At 46.0% G+C, this 23,961-nt stretch overlaps 1 protein-coding gene across 1 annotated transcript in view; it reads left to right on the forward strand.

The window, feature by feature from the left end:
• Positions 1–23,961, forward strand: part of UTP20 (UTP20 small subunit processome component) — a 166,382-nt gene that overhangs the window by 55,181 nt on the left and 87,240 nt on the right. Inside the window, exons 16-22 of the mRNA XM_077265598.1 lie at positions 1,063–1,213; positions 2,485–2,547; positions 2,623–2,778; positions 2,905–2,981; positions 4,917–4,996; positions 21,152–21,389; positions 23,066–23,257. Of these exons, the coding sequence (XP_077121713.1) occupies positions 1,063–1,213; positions 2,485–2,547; positions 2,623–2,778; positions 2,905–2,981; positions 4,917–4,996; positions 21,152–21,389; positions 23,066–23,257 (957 nt within the window). The remainder of the gene's footprint in view (positions 1–1,062; positions 1,214–2,484; positions 2,548–2,622; positions 2,779–2,904; positions 2,982–4,916; positions 4,997–21,151; positions 21,390–23,065; positions 23,258–23,961) is intronic.

Genomic DNA, 23,961 nt, shown 5'->3' on the forward strand with positions numbered 1-23,961 from the left:
GCGCCTCCTGGGCGGTGCGCCACAGGGCTTCCGCCCTACAGCTTTGCAAAGCGGCAACTTGGTCTTCCATCCACACGTTCGCCAAATTTTACAAGGTCCATACCTACGCTTCGGCGGACGCCAGCCTAGGCAGAAGGATCTTGCAGGCGGCAGTGGTGAGTCCTCTGACCTGATAGAAGTCTGTTTTTCCCGCCCTAGGGACTGCTTTGGGACGTCCCATGGTTCCTGTGTCCCCCAATGAGAGGCGATAAAGAAAACAGGATTTTTGGTTGCCTACCGTAAAATCTGTTTCTTGAAGCCTCCATTGGGGGGACACAGCTCCCTTCCAAGTATTCTGTTATATGTTATATGACTGTTCTCACATTTACAGTTCTCAAGTTTGTGGTTATGGTTTTTCAACCTTGTTCTTTATCTCCTACTGCTTTCTCACTAACTGAAGAGTATAATGCCAGTCGGTGGGGTGTACACTGCAGAGGAGGAGCTAACTTTTTTATTTGCATAGTTTCAGCCTCCTAGTGGCAGCAGCATACACCCCATGGTTCCTGTGTCCCCCAATGGAGGCTTCAAGAAACAGATTTTACGGTAAGCAACCAAAAATCCTGTTTGTCTCTACATTTTTTTCTTAGCAAAGATAATGACCCACCCTGATTTTAACCCCCTTTCCGACATGTGCCGTAATAATACGCACATGTCGGAATCCCTCTGTTTGGTGCAGACTCTGGCGCTGAGCCTGCACCTTTCCGGGCACATGACAGCTGATATATAGAGCGAACGTGCCCGCAATAGCCGTGGGTGGAATCGCGATCCACCCATGGCTGTTGACTAGTTTAATGCCGCTGTCTTGACAGCGACATTTAAATCGCGCTTACAGGATGTACATCACTGGCTTCACCCATCAGTGACCCAGTGACATGATCGCGGGTCAACTGTGGCTCGGCATGACAACCAGAGGTCTGCAGCAGACCTCTGGTTGTCATTGCCAGATTGCTATGAGCGGGGTGGCTCTCTTACTGTTTAATATGAAGAATATTTGTCTGACTTGCACTGATTATTTCCTTGTAGTGCTGCTCCCTCGGATCCATGTGCATTACTGCTGGCTGATCTTTACTTCACTAGACTAGTTTTCTGCGGCTATCAAGAGCAACTTTCTCATGACATCCAGTTGGAGGTCTTTTCCCAGTTGCAGTATAATATATCAAGTAACTCATCAAAGGTATCTTATCACTAACTGAACCGCTTGACTCTTTATGTCTTAGCTATTTTACCACTTATAGATTAACCGAATATGGCATTTGCATTGCATAATTGAGAGGCCTTGGAAACTTTGCAGTGTGATGTGCCAGTATTGCAGGGGGAAACCTTTCTATTTCTTCGGAAAGACCTGTTTTAAAGAGAATACCCTTATGTTGAGGGTGTCTTTTCAGACAAAACCAAAGCTTATTGTCATGAGTTGACATAGTATAGCACAGCTCCGATTTATTGATGTGATTTTCTTACAGAACCATGTAAATATATATATATAATGTAAATATATTTATATTCTGACCACAGGTTCAGAGATCAGTTCCTCTGTTTTTAAGATGAAATTCAAGACTACTATGGAAATCCGTACAGTGATTCAGAGTCTATACATAATGCCATGAAGTTCTTGTTGAAGTTTTCATTATAATTTAGGGAATCAGTCGGGTGATCCAGGGAGCGTAAAACTGGGACATGCTCCCTAATCGCAGGCATGTATGTTCTGCTCTGAAATGCTGCACCATACCAGAGAATACATAGTGTAAAAGCTATATAGGAGAGGGGAGAACAATCATCTGACCTGATCCCCCACCATCTTTTTGCTGCACCTTCTCTGTTAGATTGTCCAGTCTCTCTGTGTTTTTGGAGAGACTTGTCAGTTATGCTGAGCTAGAAAACCCCATTCACAATAATCAATTTCATTACATGTGGACAGCTTTAATGAAATGCCTCTTCCTGCATAATTCCAATAGCTGCTTGCATTGGGTATGTGCAAACATTAAAGGGTATATCTGCAACTTCATAAAAAAAAAGAACCTAAGCACTAACAGGCAGGTAAGTTGCAATTACCTGCCTGTTAGTGCTTGGGCATATTTTTTTTTTTCTTGTTTTTTTAAAGTCCCAGTACCCCCTTTAAGTATTTGCATCAGATATTTCTGCACCCAAAACATGAATCGTGGCAGGAAAAATGCTGCATAAAATATGCATGTTTTTGATACATTCTTTTATTCATTATTACCCCGTTAATTTGAATGGGTGAAAAATGCTGCTGAAAGAGTGGACATACAGCAGAAATGAAACTGTTTCAAATCTGCAAGGTAAAAATAAGCAGCATGTGCATGAGACGTCAGCTCTCTCATTCACTTAGCTGGTACGGTAAAACGCTACGTGGCAAAAATGCAATGTGTGAACAAGCCTTTAATGTCACTGTCTGCATATCTGTAAAATGTTCCCAATCTTATTTAGGTGCGCCTGTTGACTATACGGATTTTAAGTCACTTCTGTAACCAGCCATCTGCAAGGCTAGAGGTAAATGAATCTTTTAGGGAGTTTGTTTTGTAGGTTTATCATGAAAGACTTAACCAGATCTCATCTGAATTCTAGGAACCTAGAGAAGGTGAAGACTCTGCCGTGTTTTCTGTACTCCTGCAAGCAGAGCTTGTCCCGGCTACTGTCCATTTATACCGAGAAAAATTACTTCATCTTAGAAAGCTGAGGCATGACCTTGTACAAGGAGCAGCGATGGAAGATTTCCAAGAGGTTAGTTGGTTATTCATTCTCCTGTTTGCATTCTGTTTGCGTGCTGTACCTTGCATTGCTTCTTCCAGGTCCTGGCTTTTGCTTTATCTATTTTTCTTTCTTTTAACGTTTTTGTTTTGTATCCAGGTACCACTGAGATATTTGCTGGCTATGCTTTATGTTAACTTCACTCCACTTTGGGACCCAGTGATTGATCTTATTGTGTAAGTACAACAAATTAATGAAATGGCTAGTCTTAACTTTTTCGTATAACCTTTCATGTGACTGATGTTTGGCCCCTATAAGCACACCATTAATCAACTGCTGATCTGCTATGTATAAGCCGAATGGTGGTCTGACAATTGATCTACGTGTACAGAATGGTCCATAGAACGTCTAAAGGTACCTTCACACTAAGCGACGCTGCAGCGATACAGACAACGATGCCGATCGCTGCAGCGTCGCTGTTTCGTCGTTGTGTGGTCGCTGGAGGGCTGTCACACAGACGGCTCTCCAGCGACCAACGATGCCGAAGTCCCCGGGTAACCAGGGTAAACATCGGGTTACTAAGCGCAGGGCCGCGCTTAGTAACCCGATGTTTACCCTGGTTACCATTGTAAATGTAAAAATAAAAACCACATACTCACATTCCGGTGCCCGGCGTCCGCTTCCCTGCACTCCTCCTGCATCCTGTGTCAGCGCCGAACATCTCCGGCATCTCCCACAGAGCACAGCGGTGACGTCACCGCTCTGCTTTACGGCCGGCACTTACACAGGATGCAGGAGGAGTGCAGGGAAGCGGACGCCGGGCACCGGAATGTAAGTATGTGTTTGTTTTTTTTTTACATTTACGCTGGTAACCAGGGTAAACATCGGGTTACTAAGCGCGGCCCTGCGCTTAGTAACCCGATGTTTACCCTGGTTACCAGTGAAGACATCGCTGGATCGGTGTCACACACACCGATCCAGCGATGTCTACGGGAGATCCAGCGACGAAATAAAGTTCTGGACTTTCTTCTCCGACCAACGATGGCACAGCAGGATCCTGATCGCTGCTGCCTGTCAAACACAACGATATCGCTAGCCAGGATGCTGCAACGTCACGGATCGCTAGCGATATCGTTTAGTGTGACGGTACCTTTAGTAATGGCAGCACGTCCCCTGTTTACATGGGGAGATGTTCATTGATTGTGATTATTTTAAGCCAGCCTTCAAATCATTGCTCCTGACGAACAATCATTTTTATTAGCATAACCAAAGCTGTTAAGTCTTCTCACCTTTGCAAGCTATCACTTATCCATTCCTTGCTTATTGGGTACTGAACTTACTGATCGAGTATAAACATTGGGATCAACACCAATCATGAGGCTGGAACTCTGAAAAGCCCTATATGAATTGAGCAGTAGTTGGCCATACCATGTCTGCCAACAACCACCTAGAGCTTGGATTTTTCCCACAGTCCCATAGAAAATAAATGAAGCTGTGATACACATGCCCAGCTACCGCTTTATTCAGACTAGGCGATTTAGCACCCCGTTCTCAAGATCGTTTGGCATCCAGGCGTTTGTACTCCCACGATCAACAAGTTATCACTTATCCTATCTTTAGTTGATCTCGTCTAAAGATGGGAATTACCCTTTTAAGAGAATCTGTCAAGTCGATCAAGCACCTAAACAGCTTATATTGCCATGTAGCTGCTTGAACGATTAGTCAATCTATCCCACAGCCAATTTGGCTGTGTAGTCAAGCCAGGGAGCTATCGGCCATTGTGCTAGGTAGGGAGTAGAGCCGGGGAGGCACAGAGCACTTCAGCCTCATTTGCATTTTCTAGGTTATGGAGTGGCAGATTTTATAAATAAAGGTTGATTGACTAATTTTTCAAGGCGCTCTATGACAATATAAGTGGGTTTTGTGTGATTGATCATCATCACAGATTCCCTCGAACAGTATCCGGGAGGAACATTAAGAGGGTATTACTTATTTTGCTTGCTAGAATAGGGCGATATCCTATAATTACTTGACAGAGATATGCAAATAGGTAATTGTGTTCTTTATGGCTGACCTCCGACAGGAAAGAGCTGGCAACTGAGAGGGAAGGTGTCTGATACGTTCCACAGCTCTGGTCCAAAAGTGAATCTTTTCTCATTTCTTCTTCACAGTTCTCATGCCAATGAGATGGAAAATAAGACTTTCTGGAAGGTGTTTCATGAGCATTTGGAGATGTCAGCTACTTATGCTGGTAACGTACTGTGGATTATAATTTAATATCCTATTCTTGAAGTTTTTCAGCATTTCTTTTCCAAACTTTATCTATAGACTAGCTGAAGAGCCCGGCGTTGCCTGGGCATAGTAAATATCTGTGGTTGGTTATAGCACGTCACTTCTCTTATTTTCCCATCACGCCTCTCATTTTCCCCATCACATCTTTCATTTTCCCCCTCACATCTCTCATTTTCTCCCTCACACCTCTCATTTTCCCCCTCACTCCTCTCATTCCCCCCTAACACTTGTCATTTCGACCTCACATCTGTCATTTTCCGATCACTCCACTATTTTCCCTCACTCCTCTCATTTTGCACTCACACCTTTTCATTTTCACCTCACACCTCTCATTTTCACCTCAGTATATACATGTTTGTCATCTCCCTTATATATAGTATATACCTGTATGTCATCTCCCCTGTATATAGTATATACCTGCTGTGTCATCTCCCCTGTATATAGTATATACTTGTATGTCATCTCCTCCTATGTATAGTATATACCTGTATGTAATCTCCTCCTGTATATAGTATATACCTGTGTGTCATCTCACCTATATATAGTATATATCTGTGTGTCATCTCCTGTATATAGTATATACCTGTATGTCATCTCCTCCTATACATAGCATATACCTGTATGTCATCTCCTCCTGTATATACTATATACCTGTAGGTAATCTGCTCCTGTATATAGTTATATACCTGTGTGTCATCTCTTCCTGTATATAGTATACACCTGTATGTCATCTCCTCCTGTATGTAGTATGTACCTGTATGTCATCTCCTCCTCTATATAGTATATACCTGTGTGTTATCTCTCTTGTATATAGTATATACCTGTGTGTCATCTCCCCTGTAAATAGTATATATCTGTATGTCATCTCCTCCTGTATTAGACCTCGTTCACACCTTATTTGGTCAGTATTTTTACCTCAGTATTTGTAAGCTAAATTGGCAGCCTGATAAATCCCCGGCCAATAGTAAGCCCACCCCCTGGCAGTATATATTAGCTCACACATACACATAATAGACAGGTCATGTGACTGACAGCTGCCGGATTCCTATATGGTACATTTGTTGCTCTTGTAGTTTGTCTGCTTATTAATCAGATTTTTATTTTTGAAGGATAATACCAGACTTGTGTGTGTTTTAGGGCGAGTTTCGTGTGTCAAGTTGTGTGTGTTGAGTTGCGTGTGGCGACATGCATGTAGCGACTTTTGTGAGATGATTTTTGTGTGGCGACATGCGTGTAGCAACTTTTTGTGTCGAGTTGCATGTGACAGGTTAGTGTAGCAAGTTGTGTGCAGCAAGTTTTGCGCATGGCGAGTTTTGCGCGTGGCGAGTTTTATGTGTGGTGCCTTTTGAGTATGTGCAAGTTTTGTGTGAGGCAACTTTTGTGCATGTGGCAATTTTTCCGCGTGTGCAAGTTTTGCGTGTGGCGAGTTTTCCATGAGGTGAGTTTTGCACGTGTGGCGAGTTTTGCATGTGGAGAGTTTTGCGCGTGGCGAGTTTTGAGCGGCGACTTTTGTGTTTCGACTTTTATGTGGCGAGGTTGGTGTATGTGTGGTGAAATGTGCGCTGAGGGTGGTATATGTGTTCGAGCACGTGGTAGTGTGTGGCGCATTTTGTGTGTGTGTTCATATCCCCGTGGTGGTGTGGTGATTATCCCATGTCGGGGCCCCACCTTAGCAACTGTACAGTATATACTCTTTGGCGCCATCGCTCTCATTCTTTAAGTCCCCCTTGTTCACATCTGGCAGCTGTTAATTTGCCTCCAACACTTTTCCTTTCATTTTTTCCCCATTATGTAGATAGGGGCAAAATTGTTTGGTGAATTGGAAAGCGCGGGATTAAAATTTCACCTCACAACATAGCTTTGACGCTCTCGGGGTCCAGACGTGTGACTGTGCAAAATTTTGTGCCTGTAGCTGCGACGCCTCCAACACTTTTCCTTTCACTTTTTCCCCATTATGTAGATAGGGGCAAAATTGTTTGGTGAATTGGAAAGCGCGGGGTTAAAATTTCACCTCACAACATAGCCTATGACGTTCTCGGGGTCCAGATGTGTGACTGTGCAAAATTTTGTGGCTGTAGCTGCGACGGTTCAGATGCCAATCCCGGACATACACACATATACACATTCAGCTTTATATATTAGATATGTTATCCATTTTGATTATCCATTCCAAGTCTCTGTCCCCTTTATCACCTGTAACTGATGACATGATAGCGCATATCGGACTGGAATATGTGTTCATGTGGTTCGTGTGCATGCAGACCCAAATTTTGAAGGTCGGTACTCCATATGAAATAATGCTTACTCCTTTGATGTACATGATTGGCAGGTAGAACGTTGGAAAATAAATGCAGGGTCACAAAGGAAAGTTGTGCTTTATAAGTAAGTTTATTCTTGCCACATCTTTGAGTCTAGATAGGCCCTTTGTTGTTCACTCAACTTTTCTCCTACGCCTCATTAGTGGACACAGGACCATGGGTGTTATGCTGCTTGCCACTAGGAGGACACTAAGTAAACACAAAGAGTTAACTCCTCCTCTGCAGTATACACCCTTTGACTGGCCAGTAACGACTCAGTTCTTGCTTAGTGTCTGTAGGAGGCTCTTGGGTCTGTCTCAGACCCCAATTTTTCTTTATTTTATTTTTAATTTTCTGTAAATTTTTATTTTTTAATTAACGGAGTGAAAGGGGCGACGGATCCTTTCAGGGTCCGCTCTCCCCCGAACCATCAACAGGCGAGCACGGCGAGTATACCTCCCCATACCTCTCCTGCGACGTTTGGGGCACGCCTAAGTCTACGTTCACATTTGCGGTCTGCGCCGCAGCGTCGGGCGCAGCAGTGTCGCCGCATGCGTCATGCGCCCCTATATTTAACATGGGGGCGCATGGACATGCGTCGCACTTGCGTTTTGCGCCGCATGCGTCCCTGCGGCGCACGCGTCCGGGCGCAGAGGACACAGCAAGTTGCATTTTTGCTGCGTCCAAAATCAATCAAAAAAAGGACGCATGCGGCGCAAAACGCAGCGATGTGCATGCGTTTTGCTGTGTTTTTGTTTGCGTTGTGCGTTGCGGCGCCGACACTGCGGCGCACAACGCAATTGTGAACGTAGCCTAATCTATGCTAGGGCGACGGTTCCTATATGGTCCCGATCTCCCCCCTGTAAGATGGCGAGCACTTAGAGTACACTCTCATGTGCATCTCCCGGGCTCCACCGCACTCAAGCCCTTACCTTGGCATCTTGTAGTCCCCACAGTAGCCGTAAGCCCCCTGTGGCAGGCACATCCATAAGTCCCCTGCGGCAGGCACAGCTGTAAGTCCCCTAAGAAGGCAAGCACACTTCAGGATTCTCTCTGTCCATAGACGCAGGGAGGATGGATTGAGCTGGAGGTGGTTCCTCCTCAGTGATTACTATTCTTCCTCACGCTGCCGGCGTGGGAAGATGCGGTCCGGGTCCCTGGGGAGAGGTACCGCTGGCTAGATGCCAGCGGTGATCGTTAGGCGCGGCGTCGCGGCCGCCGGCGTGCTCCGCCAGCCGGCTCAACTAATTTAGTCCCCGACTTCTCCAGCCGGACTAGGCCGCAGTTCAAAAATCCTGCCCACCGCCGGAGCCCCGCCCTCTGCTCAGGCGCTTCTCGCTCTGAACGAGAAGAGCCCTGCAAATCTCGGGCGCCATCTTGGGACTCCACTGCTGCATCGAAATACAGCCGATAACGCTACCTCCCTCTCTTCCTCCCTGGGGACACCAGCTCAGGACCGTGGGTAAGCTGCTCCACTGCATAGGGAAAAGCTTAACCCCTTCTCTGCACCCATAGCTCTGCTATTGCAGTTTATCGGAGAATAGACATTCACTATGTCTCAATCTAGGGAGGCAAAATGGGGCAATAAAAAGCACACTGTGTTTTTTACTTCTTGTGCCACTTGCAATTCTGCGTTGCCACATGCCCACAATATCCCCTTGAGCCAGAACTGTGACCCGGTCTGTGCGCAGCCGCCTTCTGCCACCACCCCCAATGTCTCCACCGACCCCGCCGAGCCTAACCCTCCTGAGTGGGCCGCGTCCTTGTCACGCTCTATGGATTCCTTGGTCAAGGCATTGGACTCTTTCCGAGGGTCCTCCTTAAGCCAGAACTCACCTCCGTCGGCTGCGACGGAATCTGGCGCCGGCGTGGGGCCGTCCGACCACAGGGGGCGTACCGTACTACGGGAATCTTAGGGTGCCCAAAAAAGGACCCTTCCCTCATCTCCCGTCCAGGCTCGAGCTCCAGTATCTGTCAGCTCATCTTCTCGCTCCCCCTCCCCCGAGGGTCGCAGCGTACATGACTCAGAATACGAGTCCGAGGAATCTTTAACCCAAGACTCCTCTATCGGTCAGGAGACTTTTGACTCCCTTATTGAGGCAGTCAACAAAACACTAATGGTGGACGAGGAATCGGTATCCACTCAGGAACACGTCATGTCTTTTAAAAAGACTAAACGCGTTCAAAGGACATTTCCTAATCACCCTGAGTTTCAGGACATTGTCCAAAAGCACAGGGAACACCCAGAGAAGCGATTTACGGCTCAAAAAGCCACAGAAGCTAAATATCCTTTCTCTAAGGATCTGATGAAGGAGTTGCTTCTCTCTCCCTCTGTGGATCCTGCCGTGTCGCGACTCGCATCCAAAACTGTCTTATCGCTGTCCGATGGTTCATCACTCAAAAATCCTTCTGACTGTCAAATTGACTACCTGGCTCGCTCAGTCTTTGAGGCCTCAGGAGCAGCTCTCCTTCCATCTTTTGCCGCTACCTGGATGGCTAAGGCAATGGTTGCCTGGGCAGAGGTGTTAACCTCTACCGTCCATGGCAGTAATCTTCCCACAGAGGTGGCTAGACTAGCTAATCAGATAGCTCAGGCTGGAGATTTTGTAGTTAACGCTTCCATAGATGCGGCTAATTGCGCAGCGCAAGCGGCTGCAAACGCAATCTCCATCAGGAGGGCCTTATGGCTCCGTGATTGGCAAGCAGATTCTGCTTCTAAAAAGTCGCTGACTTCTTTACCTTACCAAGCGGGTCGTTTATTTGGGGAAAAACTAGACCAAATCATTTCTGATGCTACCGGAGGGAAGAGTAAATTTCTTCCCCAGCAAAAACCTGCCCGGCCTTTTTGAAATCAACAGCAATTTCGATTCCGGTCCTTTTGGAACAACTCAAGTTGGTCCTCCTCTTCCCCTGGTTCGGGACAGCGGGAAAACAGAAATCCTCAGGTCTCATACAGACCAAACCGTTCCTGGAAACCCAGACCGAGACCTTCGGGCCCTAAGCCATCCGTATCCCTTAAACCTTCTACACAATGACTCGTCGTCGTGTCCGGCGGACACCGACAAAGTAGGCAGACGCCTTCTTTTGTTCCTTTAAAGTTTGCTCTCGGTCGTTCACGACGAGTGGGTCAGAGAGCTCGTGTCTTCCGGATACAAAATTGAGTTTTCTTCCATCCCCCCTCCGCTCTTCTTCCAGTCTTCTCCCCCCAAAGCAAGGGCGTATCATCTTCTTCAAGCCATACAGGCCCTTCAAAGGGATGGTGTCATCCTTCCGGTCCCTCGAGACCAAAGGTTCAAGGGGTTTTACTCCAACCTTTTCGTGGTCCCAAAGAAGGACGGGACCTTACGGCCCATACTGGACCTCAAACTGCTAAACAAGTTTGTACGGGTCCGACACTTCAGGATGGACTCGCTCCGTTCTGTTGTCACGTCCCTGGAAAAAGGAGAGTTCCTCGCATCCATAGACATCAAGGATGCTTATCTACATATTCCAATTTTCCCCTCTCATCAGCAGTTTCTGCGCTTCGCAGTCCAAGAAGAACACTTCCAGTTTGTGGCCTTGCCCTTCGGACTCGCCACTGCCCCCAGAGTCTTCACGAAGGTCATGGCGGCTGTCATGGCCATTCTTCACGCTCGGGGAGTGGTAGTCCTTCCGTATCTGGACGACCTTTTAATCAAGGGTCCGTCCCATTCTGCCTGCGAAGAGTCTGTAAGTATCACCGTGGATTCTCTTTCTCGCCTGGGTTGGAAAATCAACTTCGAGAAATCATCTCCAGTGCCGGCTCAGCAAATCTGCTTCCTGGGCATGATTTTGGACTCTTCCCGCGGGTTAGTCATTCTCCCTCCAGAGAAGGTCTTGCCCTTACAACAGGGAGTGCGCAAGCTCTCCCGTCCAGTCTCTCACTCCATTCGCTTTGCTATGCGCATACTCGGGAAAATGGTTGCGGCGATGGAAGCCGTTCCGTTTGTGCAGTTCCATCTCCGTCCTCTGCAGCAGGCGCTACTGTTAGCCTGGGACAGGAGCCCGTTTTCCCTCGACCGTCATTTTCGCCTGCCCCCACAGGTCAGGCAGACCCTCAGATGGTGGACGCTACAGTCCTCCCTGAACCAAGGGAAGTCCTTTCTCCCAGTGAGCTGGTTACTGGTGACCACCGATGCCAGCCTGTTGGGCTGGGGCGCAGTTTTCAATCACCACACGGCACATGGTCGTTGGTCCACAAGAGAGTTGCGTCTCCCAATTAGTCCATGAGCCGGGCCAGATATCGGTACCACCCGGAGTGACTAATTTTCTTTGGTATTTTTAGGTAGATGCATGTCTGTAGTTTATTTTTTGATATGATAGCCCTTACATATACGTAGCTTATTAACCCCTTCAGCCCTAGGCCTATTTGTACCCAAGTGCCTAAGCCAATCTGACCTGTGCCACTTCATGGGCTAATAACTTTGGAACGCTTTCACCTATCCAAGCCATTCTGAGATTGTTTTCTCGTGACATATTGTACTTCACGTCAGTGCTAAATGGGAGTCAATATATTTTACCTTTCTATATAAAAAAATGCTAAATATTCGGAAATTTTGGAAAAATCGGCAATTTTTTAACTTTGAAATTCTCTGCTTTTTACAAAAATACTGATACCCCCCATAATAGTTATTAATTTACACTCCCCACATGTTTACTTCATATTGGCATCATTTTGAAAATGAAACCTTATTGTTTTACGACGTAATAGGGCTTATAGTTTTATGCGCAATTTTTCACATTTACAGCAAAACCCACTTTTCAAAGGACCAAGTCACTTCTGAAGTCACTTTAAGGGGCTTACATAACAGAAACCACCCATAAATTACCCCATTTTGCAAACTACACCCCTCAAGCTGTTCAAAACTCATTTTTAAAAACTGTTAACCCTTTAGGTGTTCCACAGGAATTTTAGCAGAATGAAGGCGAAATTTCAAAATTTCATTTTTTTTCCAGATATTACATTGTAATCCAATTTTACCTGCAACCTAGCAAGGGTTAACGGCAAACCCAAACTTGGTTACCCTAATTCTGCAGTTTATAGAAACACCCCACATGTACTCGTAAACTAAAGTATGGGCACACAGCACAGCTCAACACGGAAGGAGCGCTATGTGGTTTTTGGGTGGCGGATTCACTGGAAGAAATCTAGGGGGCCATGTCACATTTGAAGGCTGCCTGAGGTACCCCCACAGTGGAAACCCCAAAAAGTGACCCTATTTTGGAAACTACACCCCCAAGGAATCTTTTAGGGGGTATAGTGACCACTTTGACCCAACCAGTGTTTCACAGTAGTTGGAAACACTTGGTTGAGAAAATGGAAAAAGTGCATTTTTTACATGAAGGTGTCATTTTAGGCTCATTTTTTTATTTTTAAGAGGTGTACCAGCAAAAAATGCACCCCACTATTTGTTCACCAATCTCTCCCGAACACAACAACACCCGATATGTTGTCGTACACTGCAGTATTGGGGAACGGCAGGCCTCGGAAGGGAAGGAGCGCCAAATGACTTTTGGAGTGCAAATTTTACTGGAAGAAATCTAGGGGGCTATGTCACATTTGAAGACACCCTGAGGTGCCCCAACACACGCACACACACTGACACATACACGTTCTGTGCTGAACAGGACTCTCCGGTCTTCTCTGCAGAGCTCCTATCTCCCTCTGTAGAGGCTGACACCTCCCAGGCTTGTGACTGATCACATGGCCGTGACATCACCACAGGTCCTGTAGTCCTGTACTGTGTGCTGCTGCTGGTAAGGAACTTGTGGAGAGAGGGGGAACAGTCACCTAGCACCAGCGCTCCCAGCTCTAAGAACGAGCGCCTCATGAAGGTGGGCCCCTGCCTCCTCCTTCCCTGCGCGGCGGCCTTTCCCCCCGGCGGCTGTATTCGGCGTATAAGACAACCGCCCTCTTGGAGCCATGTTTTTCATGGCTAAAAAGTCGTCTTATACGCCAGGAAATACGGTAAATAAAATTTTAATGTTTTTCTTTGTGTTTGCAGGTGTTTACTGACTATCTAACGGCATGATGGAAGTACCAGCAAGGAAGAAATCACGGATCGACTGTATCATACACTGCTCTAATGATGACAGCGATGATCTGGCGTCCCTTAAGGATTTGGACTCCTGGAAAACATTGCTTAGGGCTGCAGAGATCAGGCAGCATGAATCAGTCCTGGTAGCAGCTAAGGGCCTTGAAGAAGGAGAAATACCACACATACAATATCACCGTAAATGTCGTAGTATCTTTACAATGAAGAAGTCACTGGATTCTATCCTTGGCAAGGGTGTCAATGTCGAAACAGCAAGCAAAATCTCCATGAGGAAGCTACCGAGGGGTGCCCCCAGTGATAGCAGGGTGTATGCCAAAGTATGTATCTTCTGTGAGAAGTCAAGCAAGTACCTAAAAGGAAAACAAACAAGGGAGCCAATTGTCCAGTGTGTTGAGCTACGAGCAGATGAGACGATCCGCAGAGCAGCGATAAGGAAAGGCACACAGAGAATACTTGGTTTACTTAGCAGAGACCTTGTTGCTGCAGAGGGGCACTACCACAAGTCGTGCTACAAACTATTCACAAAAGATGATTCCCAAGTGGCCTGTAGGTCTAGTGCAGCTGAAAATCAGGTCGAAAGCGAGGAAGTACGCTACGAAGAGGCAGAGAAAGAGGCCCTTGAAGAACTCTTCTTGTATATAAGGACTAAATTGTTCCCAAACCCAGAAGTACTGCCTATGATAAACCTCACATCTAGGCTTGAGAGATTAATGATATCCCGTGGTATCATCCAACTGAAACCATCGACAAAGAAACATGTTCGACGAAAACTTGAAACAGAGATTGGGGAATCACTCCGCTTTCTCTCAGATGAGAAAGGTAAGCTTCTAGTCTATCCATGTAGCCTATCAATGGACGACCTTGTCCGGCAAGTACACAGCATGACAAAAGATCTGCAAGAAGCAAGAGCTGCTAACTCTGGAGATATCGTAACCAAAGCAGCAATGCAGCTAAGGAATGAGATCAAGAAGCAAGATGTGAGTCAGCCATGGCCTCCCAATACAGATCAGAATGTCGTTCCTGCATTAGTCACTCAATTCCTGCAAACCCTGCTTACAGGAGATTGTGAGTGCCAAACTACCTGTGAAAGAGCTCAACGTCTTGCCACATCCTTCGGCAGTGACTTGGTTTTTGCTGTTACCAATGGAAAGACAAAGCCACCAAAGCACGTACTGCTATCCTTTGCAGTTAAGTCTTTGACCGGCAATACAGAACTGATTCGAACTCTGAATCGTCTTGGCCACTGTGTGTCATATTCAATGGCTGAGGAGATCGATACAGCCCTTTGTATCCAGAAGTTGGAATGTTCAAAGGATGACATCCCAATGCCAGCAAGTATCTACCCAGGTGTGTTCACAACCCTGGCCTGGGATAACATTGACAGACTTGAGGAGACACTAAGTGGAGCAGGTACATCTCATAGAGTCAATGGCATTGCTGTTCAGTCCAATGTTGCATGCTCTGTGACAAAGAAAGTCCTGCCAGATGTAACCAAGTCGAAGAAAAGAAGCATAACTCTGACAGAATTAATGCTACCGATATACAATGTTGGGCAGCGGGGAGAGCCACCCAGGATTGAGACTTCGAATGTTAACACTACCAAGGAGGTCCAGGATTCAAAAACCAAAAACCATATCTGGCTTCTGGCTAGAATGTCAGACCATGAGGATCAGACCACCAGCAGTTGGACTGGGTTCAACATAAAAATCCGCAGCGACATTGTAGTGGCCCAGGACACTGTAAGCTACCTGCCCACTATCAATGCTCCTGCAACAGCCATGTCCACTGTGAATGAAGTCTTGGAGCAAACACATGCCATCATGCAGACCCTGAAGCTTAACAGAATTGTGTGTGTGTTTGATCAAGCACTCTATGCCAAAGCTGCCGAGGTTATCTGGAAACAGGAGAAGTTCAAGAACATTATAATTAGAATGGGTGTCTTCCACACAATCTGTAATCTCCTCTCTATCATAGGGAACAGATTTCAGGATGCAGGCCTTAGAGATCTGTGTGTTGAATCCGGTGTAATCGCTGAAGGATCAGTGTCTGGAGTGATGGACGGCCGGAGGTACAACAGAGCAGTGAGACTACACAAGCTGGTCTATGAAGCACTTATGAGGCTTGCATGGAAAAACTTCCTTCCATGGCTAGAAGAAAACCATGCAAGGGACCTTCACCATCTGGATGAAACACTGAAGAACATCACAAACTTTCGCATCAGTGTGTCGCAGGGATCCTTCGAAAAGCTCTTGGATAATGAATCTTGCACACTTACCCTGAAGCTCTTTCAAGTTTATCTTGAGACCCTCAGAAATGAACAACTCTCAGCATTCTGGATGTCATACTTGGACATGGTCGAGACCATGCTGGCCCTGGTTCGAGCTTCAAGAGAAGGCAACTGGATGCTTCACCTAGGAGCAATCCGACAGATGATACCATGGTGTTTTGCCTATGACAAGGTCAACTATGCCCGATACCTAACCTATTACTATGCCACAATGTCTCGGCTGCCCATAGAACACCCAGAGGTCCATGAATACTTCATGCAAGGTGGCTTTTCGGTCCAGATCGGTAGCAAGAATCCTTTTGGACGAATTCCTGTGGACCAGACCATTGAAGAGACAATCAACAAAGACACCCAGACACCAGGGGGCACAAAAGGCTTCAGCCTCAAAGTTGGAGCTGTTTCCAGGTTCTACCTGACATCAGAGTACCGCAGTATGTACTTGAGGCAGCTGAGGGCCCTGGTAGGCCAACAATATACTGACTTCAGCCATTCAGACCTACAGGTGTCTAGGATTAGAAGAGATGAAGCCGATGTCCAATCTTTCGTTCAACTGCTGGAGACAGGTTGGGTGAACCCCTTCAACAAAGAGCATAATGGTGAACTTATCAGTTTGTCAACAGCGACTGTAGCACCACCAGATGTAGCCAAAGACCTTCAAGGGGCATACAGTATAGGAGAGGATGCATATCAAACATTCAAGGATGAGCGTTTGGGTACCGATAAGCCAACTACATTGTTTCATGACAAGATGACGAAGAACAAACTTAAAACGTTCTCTAACATCCAAATGAAGACACGCAGACAAGGTCTTGGCAAGGAGGTAATTTTGAAGGCTGACAGAAACCTATTTGGCCAGATGATACTTGTAGCTGAGAACAGAAAGCTACAAATGAGTGATGTCTTGACTCATCCCCTGGGTCCATTGCCATGGGCACTTGCCAATGGTGATGGGTCTATCCGCAAGACCAACAAGGCTGCCCTCGCAAGGGAGTTGGAGAGGAATGCTCGTCCTGCAGAAGTGATCCCCGAGCCCTCTGCAACCATCATTGATGGGATGAGCCTGGTTCAGAAACTGAAGGGAAACAATGCAACATTTGGCCAGCTAGCAGGCACAGCAATGAGTCGCGCTATCCATGAGGGTGCTAAGAGCAAGCGCATTGATATTGTCTTTGACGTCTACAAGGAGACATCCATCAAAGATACAGAAAGAGTCAACAGATATGAAGGCACAGGGATCCATTTCAAGAACATTCAACATGGGCACAACATCCAGCAGTGGAAAAAGCTTCTAAGTAGTTCCTCCAACAAGGCAAGTCTCATAAAGTTTCTGGTAGAAGAATGGAAGGCGAAACACCACAGGGAGAAGCTTGAGGAGAAGGAGCTGTATGTCACATGTGAGCAGCTCTGCTTTAAGATCACCAAAGAACAGTGGGAAGAGGCTGCTGACCTTAAGTCAAATCAAGAAGAAGCAGACACACGCCTCCTTCTCCATGCTCTTCATGCAGCAGAATCTGGTTACAAGTCGGTCATCATCACTTCGGAGGATACTGATGTCATGGTCCTGTGTCTGGGCATGTGCCACAAAATCCCATCCCACCTGTTCCAGAAATGCGGTACACAGAACCGGACAAGATTCCTGGATATCACCACTCTGAGCCGAACATTGGGAGGCAGCGTATGTGATTCATTGATTGGTATGCATGCATTTACAGGCTGTGACACCGTCAGTGCATTCGCTGGCCGTGGGAAGATGACGACACTCAAGCAGTTGAAGATGAACAAGACATACCAGGATGCCTTTCAGGAAGTTGGTCGTTCATGGGAAGTGTCTACCGAACTTTTTGAGAAGTTACAGGAAATCACCTGCCACATGTACCTGCCAACTACCCAAACAACTGAGGTAAACAGGCTCCGTTATCAGCTGTTCTGTGCCAGACGTGGAGTGGTAGAGTCAAGTCAACTCCCTCCTTGCCAGGACTGCCTTTTCATGCATGCACTGCGTGCAAACTACCAGGCTGCGATCTGGAGGAGAAGTCTGCAGAGCCAGCCATGGGTTGCAAACCCAACAGACTGCGGTTGGATGATAGATAACGACGGAAAGCTTGTTGTCAAGTGGATGCAAGGGGCACCAGCACCAGAAGCTATTATACAGCTACTGTCCTGCAAGTGTGTGCGGTCATGTGAACTTCCTCAGTGTACTTGCCTCAGCAATGGCCTGAAGTGCACAGACATGTGCAGATTACAGACATGCCAGAACAAGGGTACTGAAGACGAGCCAGTAGAACAACAGTCAGATTCAGAGTCCGATGTTGAAGATATTATGGAGTAACATATATATATATATATATATATATATATATATATATATATATATATATATATATATATATATATATATATATATATATATATATATATATATATATATATGCACATGACATGTTCAGTGTGTATTTACATAACTTGGATTAAATTTTGTTACAAATACTACATCTAGTCACTCCGGGTGGTACCGATATCGTCATATTTGGTTCTTGGCTCATGCTAAAATTCCTGTGGAACACCTAAAGGGTTAACAGTTTTTAAAAATGAGTTTTGAACAGCTTGAGGGGTGTAGTTTGCAAAATGGGGTAATTTATGGGTGGTTTCTGTTATGTAAGCCCCTTAAAGTGACTTCAGAAGTGACTTGGTCCTTTGAAAAGTGGGTTTTGCTGTAAATGTGAAAAATTGCGCATAAAACTATAAGCCCTATTACGTCGTAAAACAATAAGGTTTCATTTTCAAAATGATGCCAATATGAAGTAAACATGTGGGGAGTGTAAATTAATAACTATTATGGGGGGTATCAGTATTTTTGTAAAAAGCAGAGAATTTCAAAGTTAAAAAATTGCCGATTTTTCCAAAATTTCCGAATATTTAGCATTTTTTTATATAGAAAGGTAAAATATATTGACTCCCATTTAGCACTGACGTGAAGTACAATATGTCACGAGAAAACAATCTCAGAATGGCTTGGATAGGTGAAAGCGTTCCAAAGTTATTAGCCCATGAAGTGGCACAGGTCAGATTGGCTTAGGCACTTGGGTACAAATAGGCCTAGGGCTGAAGGGGTTAATAAGCTACGTATATGTAAGGGCTATCATATCAAAAAATAAACTACAGACATGCATCTACCTAAAAATACCAAAGAGAATTAGTCACTCCGCTTGGTACCGATATCGTCAAATTTGGTTCTTGGCTCATGGACTAAATCAATATCTTGGAGATTCGAGCGATTACTCTTGCCTTAAAAAACTTTCACCACCTTCTCGCAGGCCATCCCATCAGAATTCAGTCCGACAATGCCACAGCTGTGGCGTAAATCAACCGACAAGGGGGAACCCCGCAGCAGGGCAGCCATGCTCGAAGTCTCCCACATCCTGCGCTGGGCCGAGACCAATCACTCGCTCATCTCGGCGATCCACATACCGGGCGTGGAGAATTGGGAAGCGGACTTCCTCAGTCGCCAAGGTCTTGCCTCGGGCGAGTGCTCCCTCCATCCGGTAGTCTTCCAGCAGATTTGCCTTCGCTGGGGGACGCCGGATGTGGATCTCATGGCCTCGAGGTTCAACAACCAGGTTCCTCAGTTCATTGCTCGTTCCCGCGATCCTTGCGCCATCGGGGCAGATGCTCTGGTCCTGTCGTGGCAACTGTTCCAGCTGCCTTACATATTTCCGCCTCTTCCTCTGCTCCCGAGAGTCATCAAGAAGATCAGAGCAGAGGGGAGACCGGTGATTCTTGTCGCGCCAGACTGGCCGCGCCGAGCATGGTACGCGGAACTCGTACAAATGGTCGCCGACACACCCTGGCGCCTTCCAGATCGCACGGATCTTCTCTCACAGGGCCCGTTTTGCCACCAGAACTCCGGGGTCCTGTCTTTGACGGTGTGGCCGTTGAATCCTGGATTTTAGCCCAAGCCGGATTCTCTCCAGGGGTTTCTTCTACCATGATTCGCGCTAGGAAACCCGTATCCATGCGTATTTATCATCGCACCTGGCGCATCTTCTTTTCATGGTGCAATACCCATGGACGTTCTCCTTTGGTCTTTTCCATTCCGTCCATTCTGGAGTTTTTCCAATCGGGTTTAGAGTCAGACCTTGCCCTAAGCTCGCTCAAGGGACAAGTGTCCGCATTATCTGTTCTATTCCAACGAAAGATCGCTTCCAGACTGCCGGTTAAGACGTTCATCCAAGGAGTCTCCCGGGTGGTTCCTCCCTATAGAATGCCTTTGGCGTCATGGGATCTTAACTTGGTTCTCGGAGTTCTTCAGGAGGCCCCTTTCGAACCATTGCAGGACATCTCTCACCCTCCTCTCATGGAAGGTGGTCTTTCTCGTGGCGATTACGTCAATCAGGAGAGTTTCTGAGGTGGTGGCTCTCTTGCCGACCCCCCTTCCTGATTTTTCACTCAGACAAGGTAGTTTTGAGAACCTCTCCCTCTTTCCTACCTAAAGTCGTCTCCTCCTTTCATCTAAATGAGGACATTGTCTTGCCGTCATTCTGTCCGGCGCCAACCCATCGTATCGAGAAAGCTCTCCATACTCTGGATGTGGTTAGAGCTCTTCGGCGGTACATATCTCGCACGGCTTCCTTCCATAAGTTGGATGTCCTGTTCGTGCTTCCAGAGGGACATAGGAAAGGTCTACCTGCCTCAAAGGCCACTACCTACCGCGTCAGGAACACCCCTGTCCCAGCAGGGATTAAGGCTCATTTGACTCGGTCGGTCGGTGCTTCTTGGGCCATTTGGCACCAGGCTTCAGCACAACAGCTTTGTAAAGCTGCGACTTGGTCCAGTCTGCATACTTTTACGAAGCACTATCACGTTCATACTCTGGCTTCGGCAGACGCTGCCCTTGGCAGGGTCATTCTGCAGACAGCGGTACCTCAGTAAGCCAGTGGTACATGGGGTTGTAGCAGTGCAATTGCTCCCCACCCAAGGGCTGCTTTAGGACGTCCCATGGTCCTGTGTCCCCCAATGAGGCGTAGGAGAAAAGGAGATTTTTGTGTACTCACCGTAAAATCTTTTTCTCCGAGCCAATCGTTGGGGGACACAGCACCCACCCTGTTAGCCTATTGGCTGTTTGTTGTTGTATTTTGTTCCTCAGTTTTGGACATAGTTTACTTGTCTTGGTTTTACTCATACTGCTTTACTACCGAACTGAGTCGTTACTGGCCAGTCAAGGGGTGTATACTGCAGAGGAGGAGTTAACTTTGTGTTTACTTAGTGTCCTCCTAGTGGCAAGCAGCATAACACCCATGGTCCTGTGTCCGCCAATGATTGGCTCGGAGAAAAAGATTTTACGGTGAGTACACAAAAATCTTTTTTCCATCCTGCTCCAGAATTTGTTCTGCAGACGTACATCCTTTCATTTTAATCAGGTTTGCCCTACGTTTCATGAGTGACATCTTTTCATACAGAGCGAGAACTACAAAATGGAGAAAATAACGAGTCCGAGTGCAAGTTGGAGTTCCCTGGCTTTTATGCTGGAGACATTGGAGTTTTGTATGGGGATATGCTGAAACGTAGAGCAGATGTAACAGAGAGGACTGATAATACCAATTTTCGGTTTCTTCTCTGGAAAGCAATGTCACACTTCCCGGAAAGAGTGGAACCCCGATCAAGGGAACTTTCCCCTCTTCTCTTGAGATTTATAAGGTAGGTTTTTCTGTCAACCTCACTCAGTCTTTTCCACTAAAATGGAGATCTTATAGGATTGTTAATAGATAAATGTGTTAGCATGTCTACAGTAGCAGTTTTAGCCATTTTAAAAACTGGTAACCTTTAAAAGAAGAAAAAAAGTTTGCAACCTTTTCACTCCTTGTCATACTTATGCATCACATTAACCAGGTTGTTCCCACTAAATGGCATAATGGTGTTGGCATGACTATAGGACTAAGAGCATCATAAACTCTCCGATCCTAGCCATTTAATCTTTTAAATGCGCCCCTCAATGCTGATTGTGGCCCTTGAATGGTTAGACATTGGGGTCTGTCTCTGCTGCAGAGCTGTGCTAATCGTTTCCCATATATACCACATGCTGAACCATAGCTCTATTCAAAGGGGGGTTGGAAATCTAACATTCTGAAGATCACAATTACCGGTTTTCTTATATTAGCCTGTACTATTGATTTATGCAATGTTTGTTGAAATGACAGCGACCATTATAGGGGTCATTATACATTTATAGCTTATCCACTGAATAAGTCATAAATATCAGAGTGCAGGTTCTCCGAGTAACTGCTTGGCTACACCAGTTCTATCCCAAACCTTTCAGCAGTCCCATAGATTTTCTTTGAAGTGAATATGCAATTGCATTAGAGAAAAACTACAGCTGCCTCCCCATCTTCCTCCCTTAGCTTAACCTTTATACATTTCCTTTTATGCTGGTTTATAGAGAAATATATAAATATAGTTAAACTTTAAATGGAACTTATGTTGAAAATAGCATCTGATCTGCAGGCAGGATGTTATAGAGCAGGAGGAGCTGATCAGATTGGTATACGTTTTTGTGGGGAAAATTTCACTCAACCTTGTATTTAATTCATTGAAATCTGTGATGTTAGTCTGTAAATGAGTCCAGTGGGCGGTCATATTCAGTGATTGACAGTCTCCCCTGTATGACAGTGCATGAAGCGACAGCTGTCAATCACGAGCAAAACCACCCACTGGACTCGTACATACAAACACCAAGGATTTCTATGCATAAAATATGTTATACTAAATTTTCCCACAAACCTACATGTCATTCTGCTCAGCTTCTCTTTACCATGCTGTCCACAAATCGGACTCATGTACAACATGACAGGTTCTCTTTTAAAGGAGTTGTCCACTACTTGGACAACGCCTTATTATTCACCATGTTTTGCTCCAATTAAATAAAACATCTATATTTACCTCCTATTCCAGCGGTGTCAGCACCTGCATTCTCAAGACTAACATGAAGTTGTCATGACACGTGAGCCCTGCCCCCAATCACCGCTGGCGTCACTGTCCCCACCTTCAGACATATTAGTGATCAAGAGGAAGTAAGAGGCCAGCCGCAGGTCCCTCTGCCTCTTGATTACCTATACGCCTGAAGGCGGGGACAGTGACGCCAGCGGTGGTTGGGCGCAGGGCTCCTGTGTCTTAAATTCATGGTAGTCCCGGGAACGTGGGTGCAGACACCACTAAAATGGCACAGGAGGGGAGTATAAGTGTTTTTATTTTATCAGGGCCAAACCTAGGGAATGAGATCGGCTTGTCCTAATAGTGGACAACTCTGTAAGATGTCTGTAGTGTGCTGTTAATATTCATGGACAAAATATTCAGCTTCTTGTCAACATTATCTCCAGCAATGAGTACTATCCAGCAGACATGTTAGTTGCTCCATCCCAAGACCTTCGCAGGCGTGATAAGATAAAGGATTGTACTATGGATGGAGGCAGTGCCGAGGATGTAACAATGCTAGAAGAAGGCAACACGGATTTGGATGAGATTGATAATATTGGATCACAAGGAAAAAGGACCAGAAGAGCTGCCTCAAAGTGAGTATTTTCAATGCACTTGATTGGTGTGTACTTGGCATTAGGCAGTTCCAACAGATCACGGCTGAAACGTCAGGTTTACTTTAGCTTAACTTTGCACTTACGTTTCTGGCATGCAGAGTTTTTGACGACGTGATTAAGTGCAGGTCATATTAGATCTCTTGTTTGTGTTCTTATAATATCAATGATATTTGATAGAGGATTGTAGTGTGATCATTGTTTTACCATACTCCATTAGAATAACTGGAGCTATTCCAATGTTAAAAGGACTGTCAGCGCTGGGTGACTGCTCAAACCAAGTAAAGGCGCTCAGTGCAGCCTTGGCGTGGGCTAACAGTTAAGTGCACTGAAAACAAGATGGGGGGGAAGGTGCTCTTAAATGTTTGGCAAGTGAGCAATTTCCCTAATTACTACATCTTTTGTTACTCTGATAAGATCCTATTGTATATTGTAAAGATGTATATCCTACATCTTTTGTGTTTTTTTCCAGCCCTTCCTCATTCAGGCTTCCCACTAAGTCACAGGGTCTGGTTTATCACTCCAATGTCTAATCTTTCACAAAAAGTGACTCCTGCACTCCTGACCCTATAGTGTAAAGGCCCCGTCACACATAGCGACTCTGCAGCGATACAGACAACGATGCTGATCGCTGCAGCGTCGCTGTGTGGTCGCTGGAGAGCTGTCACACAGACCGCTCTCCAGCG

Source organism: Ranitomeya variabilis, chromosome 5 (assembly GCF_051348905.1).
Source record: "Ranitomeya variabilis isolate aRanVar5 chromosome 5, aRanVar5.hap1, whole genome shotgun sequence".
NCBI lineage: Eukaryota > Metazoa > Chordata > Amphibia > Anura > Dendrobatidae > Ranitomeya > Ranitomeya variabilis.